The sequence below is a fragment of the Barbus barbus genome, assembly GCF_936440315.1.
Source record: "Barbus barbus genome assembly, chromosome: 15".
NCBI lineage: Eukaryota > Metazoa > Chordata > Actinopteri > Cypriniformes > Cyprinidae > Barbus > Barbus barbus.
The window spans coordinates 14,395,576-14,405,061 of NC_136743.1; the positions used below are offsets into that span (position 1 = coordinate 14,395,576).

The 9,486-nt window shown below is 35.8% G+C and overlaps 1 protein-coding gene across 4 annotated transcripts; it reads right to left on the bottom strand.

The window, feature by feature from the left end:
* Nucleotides 1-2,619: 2,619 nt before the first annotated feature.
* LOC306881093 (retinol dehydrogenase 12-like) lies at nucleotides 2,620-8,051 on the bottom strand. 4 transcript variants are annotated; one of them, XM_079434998.1, is made up of 8 exons: nucleotides 7,488-8,033; nucleotides 7,119-7,210; nucleotides 5,208-5,323; nucleotides 4,894-5,049; nucleotides 4,634-4,738; nucleotides 3,881-4,090; nucleotides 3,585-3,777; nucleotides 2,620-3,466 (listed from the first exon to the last, which is right to left on the bottom strand). In XM_079434998.1, the coding sequence occupies exons 2-8, from the start codon at nucleotides 7,139-7,141 to the stop codon at nucleotides 3,364-3,366; spliced, it is 906 nt and encodes a 301-aa protein (XP_079291124.1). In that variant the 5' UTR covers nucleotides 7,142-7,210; nucleotides 7,488-8,033; the 3' UTR covers nucleotides 2,620-3,363. The 4 variants fall into 4 exon arrangements, with proteins under 4 accessions (XP_079291124.1, XP_079291125.1, XP_079291126.1 ...); XM_079434999.1 differs by having other exon boundaries at nucleotides 7,119-7,205; nucleotides 7,488-7,823; XM_079435000.1 differs by lacking the exon at nucleotides 5,208-5,323 and having other exon boundaries at nucleotides 7,488-8,051.
* Between the last annotated feature and the right edge of the window lie 1,435 nt (nucleotides 8,052-9,486).

The window sequence follows — 9,486 nt, forward strand, 5'->3', positions numbered from 1 at the left end:
TTGTCAGCCCGCAGGAACTACTAGTGATCTGGACCATTATTTTAAAGTGAAAAACACGTTAAAAACTTAACCGTCATTAATACTCAAGTGGGCTGACAAGGTAACAATTGAGTAATTAGTGAGAGGTTAACGTGTTTTTCACTTTAAAATAATGGTCCAGACCACTATTGGTTCCATGTGGGCTGACAAGGTAATTAGTGAGGGGTTGACATTGATTGATTTCACAAGTAATTTATTAAGGTATTTCATATATTTTATATCTGACACATACTGTACAAACATTCATTTCTTTGAGGCCCTAGTGATATTCTAACAGACATTGTAATCTGGAAGATGTTGTTTTGTGCTTAACACAGTGCATTCAGTTTTTAATTAAGGATGCAAATGGTTTTTGACAAGAGACCATCATTGTTTAAATTCATATCCTAAAGAGAAGTTTTTCCCAGGATACTGTCACTAAAGGTAGGTGTTTATAGGAGAAGTATTGAACTGACAGTGAATACAGCTCATAATAGTCAACTAATCCAATCATGGGCTTGTAAGCATCCCTTCATAATTATTTAAAATTTTAAATGAATTATTATCGTTATTATTATTCTGTCTTTACATTTGATATAAACTACTCCTTGGTAAGAGTATAGTAGTCACAATCTCAACCTGTAGCCAACTTATTTGGGGGGATATAATATTCATAAATAAGATTCGGCAAATAATGTCTAAATAATAATGGTCTAAAACAAGAAAGTAGTTTACTTTTAGACACGTTACTGTTGTGGTTAGTAATTAATTGATTTCTTTATTAATTGATCGTAGTTAGCAAGTAGTACTCAATGCGGATATTTTTATGTAATAACTACTGAATACCTAATAAGGAACTACTTTTGTTCTGAAAGTGAAAGTGAAAATGACATGTGGCCAAGTATGGTGACCCATACTCGGAATTTGTGCTCTGCATTTAATCCATCCTAAGTGCACACACAAAGCAGTGAACACACACACACCGACACACCCGGAGCAGTGGGCAGACATTTTATGCTGCAGCACTCGGGGAGCAGTTGGGGGTTTGGTGCCTTGCTCAAGGGCACCTCAGTCGTGGTATTGAAGGTGGAAGAGAGCGCTGTACATTCACTCCCCCCACCTACAATTCCTGCCGGACCTGAGACTCGATAAACCATTAGGCCACGACTGCCCACGAATTATAAATTTGCTATTACTTACTGCAGTTAATATTGCTTCCATATTAGTTAATAGTATTAAGTTCAGTGTTAATGTGGTACCTACATACTGCATAGTTATTTGTTAACAACTGACCATTATTTTAAAGTGTTACCCCACATCTCAAAATGTCTTTGTATGGAAGTTCTCAAATACATGTAGAGAAGTAATTTATACTGTTACTTCAACCAATGTAATTTGGTTAGAATAGGAGAAGAGTCATACTCTGTTGTCTGATATTTTTGTGCCATTATTGTTCCTGTAGATTCATGTTTTTTTCAAAGCCCAAAGTGTCAATAATGGCAGCGGTGGAGGGAACGCTAGGAGAAACAAGGAACTTAAGGTATCTCCGATGGGTGAGTCCTCTAAAATGTGGGCAAAGAAAAATGGAAGTATGTCTTCATTCGCATCTGTTGAGTTCAAACTGCCTGATGGGAAAGTTCATCCTCAGGAGGGGTCGGGATCTGGTACTAACAGATCTCAGAGTCAAGACTGTCAGAGAGTACAAGAGGAGGAGTCGAGGGAGGGTCTAAATCTCAGATGTGGGCAACACTGACCAATTCTATAGTTCAAAAGCGAAAATAAACCAGCTGTAAGCACTTCTATTTAAGGTATTGTAAGATTTAATTTATTTGTAGTAGCTTATTTGCTTAAACTGTTTGAACAGCAAAATGTAAAGGCATACAGTGTTTAACTGAAAAGACTTAAGTGAAAAGACTTTAATTTCCTCACTTCGGTGCCTGCTGGTATTTAAGCTTTCAGTTGTAAACAGTTTTGGGTTATTTCAGACATGTATTTTCATTTCACAGGGGATATATTGCACAAATCATCTGATTTACTTGAATTTTTGAACTTCCTAAGTGGTATTTCTCATAGAGCAAAAACAAATTATCTTGTTGCATTTGTTTCCTAATGTGGACCTCTCTTTTTTAATTACCTTCAGCCCTAAAATATGCCCCCCCCCCCCCCCCCCCCCATGAGAAATGTAGAGACTCTGGAATACTAAGATAAAGAAGAGTTATAATACATAACATTGCATGTGCAAGTTTAAAACAGCATCCCAAAGTACCTTTTTTGAAGAGTAGTCTGCTGAATGATCTCTCAAGACATGTTGCCTCACTCTTTGAGTGGTCCGTTGTTTGCTGGTCACGTGAAACACTGGCAAACAATAGATCCATGGGTAAACCCATTTAGCAGTGTGTTATCTGTTAAACTGAAAATATTTATTATTTGAATTGGTTGATTTTTTTTGAGTTGTCTTTTGTCTTTAGTTTTTTTTTTTGGTGTCTTTTACATTAAAAATGCAGTTTTTAATGCAGTATTAATATCATAGCACAAGATCCTCGGGGAAGTGCGCAATGTAAAAATATGATGTACAACAATGAATAAGTGTATCGAAGGCAGCTGTCATCATTATCACATTAAATGTGATTCTTTTTATTGTGCTCATATAAAATTGCATCACCTCTACAAAGGATCAATTTTATTAAACTGTATTAATTGTATAAATTTATGAAGATGTTATATACTTATTTCCTTCAGCACAAAATATGTTGTAATATACATGCAGACATTGTCCTCAACTGATTTACATCATTAAAACTTAACACAGTTTACATTTTACAAAAAAAAGGTCTGAGAAATCACCAAAACACTTTGATTGAACAAACACTAAAGTATTGATTCTGTCAAACATATTGACAGAATCAATAAATAAATGGATATAGACAGGGCTTGTTCTAAGAGGCTCCTGGATCTGGACAAATTAGCTTAGTTCTCAAAAACTCTGCTGTTAAACAGTGTGGGGTTTAGGGGAAATAGTACCTGTGGAACGTCAAACAGCTAAAATTGAATTTAATTCCAGTGTATAATTGTTACATGCTCTCCGTATAATGTAATTATATCAGAGTCTAGACCATTTGATAATGCAAATGGAGGTCTATGAATGGGGAAAAAACTAATTGGAAATATTGTTTGAACTCTAAACTTTGGAATAAAAATAACCTACTGAGAAAGAAATATTTGTTGATATAAGAGTTTGTGTCATGGCATTTTTGCTTGGGTGTTCATGTTGGAATTAATTGTAAAAAACAATAATAGTAGTAAATAACAATGGATATACTGAATTGTTTATGGACAACACTGCATTCAGTCCCAGACTATTCCCAGCATTTTGCAGCTGAGCTCCCAAAGTTTCTCAGCCATTTCATCATCTCTAGCAGCTCTAGTGCAACTTGAAGGTCTGCAGTTGCTTTAGAAAATGGGAAAGACAGAAAAAAACAAACAAAACAAATTAATTATTGGATCCAGTCAGTTTATATGTGTTGCCCCTGCAACTGTATTTAATGCAGTACGACACAATTCAATACCTGTAGTAACCACCACTCTCTTTATCTAATTCTGGTTGCACTGCGCAGTAGATGGTAGTTTGTGCTCCCTGCACTGGGGTCTTTGTGAAAGGTCTGACAACCTTCCACATGATTAGAAGTCCGAGATTCATATGTCTTTTAAGTTCTGTCCGCACAATTCCTGGATGAACTGCATATGCTGTAACACCTGTGTCTGAGGATACAATTCATGATAGATAAAAAAGTACTCCCCTGGCACAAGTACCCATTTATTTTCTTATTGATTTAATCTTCCAGAGTTTTTACAAAATACTTACCCTTGAGTTTTTTGGCCAAGGAGCGAGTGAAAAGGATATTGGCCAATTTACTCTGACCATATGCCCTCCTACTGTGGTAATTCCTCTCACTATTGATATCATCAAGTGCAATTGTGCCCCAACTATGAGCCATGGAGGAAAGGTTGATGATTCTTGAGGGGGCAGATCTCTTCAGCAGATCAATCAGCAGGAAGGTTAACAGGAAGTGACCTAATTGACATACAAGTTTAAGTAATTGGGTTACACTTTATTTCGATAGTCCACTTTAGACATTCTACTAACTATAAGTAACTTTGTAAGTACATGTCAACTAATTCTCATTAATTTGCAACTACATGTCTAATAATGACATGTTAGACTGTTAGGGTAGGCTAGGTTTAGGGTTAGTAGAATAAGTTGACATATACTTGCAAAGTTTCTCATAGTCAGTATGTTGTATGTTGTAGACCCATCAAAATAAAATGTTAGAAGATATTAAACAGACAGTCTGCTAATACTCTAATGAGTGCTAGTTGACATGTAGTTGCAAACTTACTTATTTTAAGTAGAATGTCTAAAGTGGACTATCAAAATAAAGTGTTTCCAGTAATTGTTCAACAGCACACATCATATTCAGAAAGTCTGCACCATTAAACATGCAGCAAGTCAAAGGTAAAAATATGCAAAGGAATATTATTGGTAAAATATGCATTTTTGCATTAAAGAAGAGGTCTCTGACACACTGCATTTGAATGAACAAGAAAAACACTTTACCTAAGTGGTTGACACCAAACTGCATCTCAAAACCATCTGCTGTCTTAGAGTAGGGACACATCATGATCCCAGCATTGTTAATGAGTATGTGAAGAGCTCTTTCCTCTGAAAACAAGAGGGTTTTAATAATTATTTTGGTCTACTGTAGGAGACACATTGGTATTTTTGAGTGAATAACTTTATCAAGTTCAAGAAAACAGTTTTGTTAGATCAAATACACAGTCAGATTGTGGTGTAAAACTCTTATATTAATCACTTACCGTTGTTGATTACCTCAGCAAATTCTCTGATTGACTTGGAGTCAGATAAGTCTAGTTTCCTGATCACTATGTTTTGGTTCCCTGAGTCCTCCATGATCTCTTTCTGTGGTCCTTCTGCTTTCTCAAGGTCTCTGCAAGCCATTATTATCCTGGCCCCTGTGGAACAACTCCAAAAACTATGACTTTTATAATTGGTATCCTAAATAAAGTTGTGTAACATGCATTTCATGTTTTTTAGTTTTAGTTAGTCTCTAGAATCTGATTGACATTACAAAGGCTGGTAACTGCACACAAGAATAAGATAAATGTGATACCGCGTTTTGCCAGTTCTCTTGCGGTTTCTTTTCCAATGCCAGTATTTGCTCCAGTTATAATGACTGTTTTGCCATCGAGTCGTGCACTAGATGACCACTGGCCACCGAACATTTCTCTGTGCAAGTGCATCATAAATGTAAGTTAAAGGAACAGCGCACAAATTACAGAATTTACATTTTAAGGTGAACTTCCTAGCATTTCTTAAAGCTGCAGTCTGTAACTTTTCTTGGTTAAAAATGACCTGAAATCAATATTTGAGCAAGTATATAACCAGCCAGTGTTCAAAACTATCGCCTTACTTTAGCCCAATTCACAATGCTTAGCTTATAATAATGTTTTCTAATTTGAGTGGTACGGGTAGGTTTTCGCGGGAAATTCGAGCATGGCACTGCATCATTACGTCACGTCTGTAAACATAAAGAAGCTGTCCCGGCTAGTAGGCTATTTCATGTGAGGATCCTGCAGGTGATGGAACGTTTAGCCTTTTCTTACAGCAGCTAGAATAATTACATGTATCATTTTGATGGTGTCAGTCCTCTGTCGTGTGTGTCATGTGTTCCTGCCTCTTGTGTCCATATTTGGTTTGTTTCCGGTCCTTGTCTGATGTGATTATTTGTTCATTCTTGTCTAGCCTTGTTTGTCTGATTATCCCTTGTATACCAGTCCTGTCTGTTCTGTTAGATTTCGTCTGGTCTACTCGTTACCCCCGGTGTTTCCTGTTTGTAAGCCTTGCCTTGTCCTGCCATGTCTTGTCTTTTAGTCCTCAGTAAAGACTATATTTTGAGGTTACGTCCTCGTCTGCATGTTCCTTGTTCCTCCCTCGTGTGTGCACCATGACAGATGGCAGATTGTAAACCAGAAAGGATTATGTGTTTATGAAACATATCTGAATGACATTACATTATATTCCAGTTTTAAATGTACTTCTGATTACAGATAGCCTTATTACACAAGATTTATATTTTAAAGAAAAACAGTTTTGAAGGGAGCATAATTTGCTTTTTGGGTTAAAAGAATTTATTAATATGAAATTCGAATGGCATGACAATTAGATTAGACTGTACAGAAATTGAAATCTACACGCTAATACACACTATACTCATAGTCACGCAATGCTGATGTTGTTAACATGCTATACTTGCAAATAATAATTTGAGAAAAAAGTATAACAATAATAATAATTTGCACGGTTTGATGTGATATGAGCAAACCAATCTTTAGATTAAATCACCATTGGTAGCGCAATTTATTGTATTGTTTTTTTCCCTCAGTTGGTCAGAACAAATGTGGCAGACTTGCTTTACTTGTTCAGATGGCAATATATGATGAAAATTCTTATTTGGGTCATATATTCCAAGATGTAAGCTAGAATCTGTGATTGCAAAGTACAGCAAACATCCACACTGGTGCGGTGAATGACAGCAACACATTCACCTCAAAACATTAGATTAATCCGTGCTGCAGCCGTGCCGGTGCACGCAAGCAAGATAATTCCGCAAGCAGCTGCAATTCCACGTTTTTAAACAGAGATGGCGCCAAAGAGGCAAAACTTACAGACTGAATGCAGCTTTAACAAAAGAGATACAACAAATGGACCAGGTCTTTTACAAGGTACACATTGAAACATAACAACTGGATTATTCCATAAATGATTATTCCATGGTGAACAAGTATAAAATAAAGAGAATGAGTAATGGAATCAATGGGAAAAAATAGTTTATAAACAGTGGCAAATTTAAACTTGAATCTGCTAGCAGGGCCTATATGTACAATACTCATGATATAAAATATGTCTGAACTAAACTAAAACTAAATTATGAATTACTCTAGCAGCAATAAATAAACATTGTGAGAAATTTTACTTATGTCAATTGTAAGTTTACATCAAAAGACAGAAATTATAAACCTACCTCAGAGTGTATATGTTGGACATCTTGCTCAATGCAAAGATGCTCTAAAGACAACACATGACTTCCCTCTGGAGTTGTTTGCAGATACTGCACTGAAAAGCAGTGTATTGTTTAGCGTGAGCCACAGTGCATCGGTGTGGATTAGAAATCGAACAGACTAATCCAGAGCTAATCAGATTAAAGCACTGATCTACTGTTAACTCAGCGTGAATGCATTCCTCATGGATTCTGGAAACTTGCTACAGGTTTTTTAACCTAAATAACCTATATGAATAATGTAGTGTTTCTATACCGGTACAGGGAATTAAAACCCACTAATCATATCCATATTTCTCATAATAGGCTTATAATAGACCGTTCTATACTCACCTCTCCGTTGAATGGATATTAGATGTAGCTTCAACCCTCTGTTCCCGGTGTCCGTGCTAATTCAATCAAGTTCTGACCACTTGAAGCTCGAAGTAAGGATTTATTTAGGTTCTCATAACTAGTTATTTAAGAATTAATTACTCAGAGACTGATTTAAAAGTTTAACGAATCACCAATAACAATGGTTTCGTTTTATAAAAAAAAAACAGTAACTCATAAGCAAATAACAAAAATAGCAAACGAGAAGTTTTCACCACGCAATTAGCCGGCCAAGTCCATCTCTGTCTTCAGCCGTTTATAGTCTTCCATCCACCTGTCCGGTCTGTCTCCCCCGCTGTCTGGGTTGGTTTCAGTTCCTCGAGCTGGCAGAGACCATGACCCTTCACCCAGATATTACTCATAGCAGGGTTAACAGTTCAAATACAAAATAACAACTTCTCCATTCCTTAGATAGCAATCATGCCTACACTCTTAGAAAAAAAAGGTTGTTTGGGGTTCTATATAGAACCCTAGGGTTCTATACTCATATACATATCTGTGACAAATGGAGCAAAAGTGATTTGTGCATCTGTAGAGGTAACGGCGAGCACTCTTCAGAGATCAGAGGATTTCAGCCAATCAGAAGACCTGTATCCGATACGTAGCAGATACAGTCCCCAGGGGACTATGGTGATGTCCTTTTTCAGCTAGCACATGCTAGAGTTGAAGATTTGTAATTTGTGTTGAAAAGAACATGTACAACAATTAAAAGGAATATTATAAAGACAAATGCTAATGAGTTATTGTGATCTTTATGGGGTTGTAAAATAATACGGTATATAGTGTTGTACTGCAATTAAATTGTTTTATACAGGTAAAAAAATGAAAATAAACTGAACAGTACTAATATTGACAATACAGGAATAATATTTGAAATGAGAATACAGTAATAATATATCCAGCTACTGTAAAATTTACAGCAATCTCTACAGTGTAGTTTAGGTGCCTATCCGTTGGCACCCGAATGAGCAGGGGGTAATAATAAAATAATAATAAAAGCTGCGAGCATCTTCCGGAGCGGACAGCAGCAAATACCAATAAAGGTACATTTTCTTTCTTTTTCTGAAATCATTCACTGTTATACTGTACATTTGTTTATCATTTTAAAAATATATTAACAAATATATTTAATCATCTTGTAAATTACACTCATAATTATCTATGTAATTAACGGGTTTATCTTTTATGAAGCCTCTTTATGAGTTGAAGCAGGGAAGGGCAAACTTGGTACTGGAGGGCACTGTCCTGCAGTTTAGCTTTAACCCTAATCAAACACACCTCTACCAGTTAACTTAATTAGGACCAGTGTTGGGCTAGTTACTCAAAGAATGTAATATATTACTCATTACTAGTTACTCCTTTCAAAAGTAATATTGTTACTTTATGTGTTACTTTATGGCAACAGTAATTAGTTACTACATTAATGTTTCTTCAAGCCCCACAGAAGTTGTAACTGTGTATCTTCCACATAAAATTCTTCTAGAATGTTACTAATAACATATTTCTGCTTCATCATTTGACCAAAATCCACATTGGATCGCAGTCAGAAGTTATTACAAATACTCAATAGTGATTAATACAACACTTCTACTTGAATGTCACTATCAATCTCATTAATTGTCATGTGCAGCTTTAAGCTAATTGTAAGTTCTCCATTACATATACATTTCATTATGTATTTTATCAAATCACATAAGTTTGTAAGAAACTGTTTGATATTTCAAAAAGATTTTTAATTGTAGTAATATAATGTAGCACATGTTGATCAGAGGGATGTGGGTGGGATGTAATGTAGTAATGGGATACTTTACATGTAATGGGAGTAAAGTACAGCCACAACTTACACAACAGTGTTCAGATCATCTTTTTTTCCTGACCAAAACAATATAATGCAATATTTCCATCTGCTGAATGTAAGCTTTTCCATATTCCAAGCTTGCCTACTGCACTGGGGACATCA

Coding starts and splice junctions, on each gene's coding strand:
- LOC306881093 (XM_079434998.1), bottom strand. CDS start 7,141: ATGTCCAACATATACACTCTGAG. Junction 5,324..7,118: donor TCCAACATATACACTCTGAG/GTAGGTTTATAA, acceptor GCACTTGCACAG/AGAAATGTTCGGTGGCCAGT. Junction 4,739..4,893: donor TGCTGAGGTAATCAACAACG/GTAAGTGATTAA, acceptor TCTTGTTTTCAG/AGGAAAGAGCTCTTCACATA.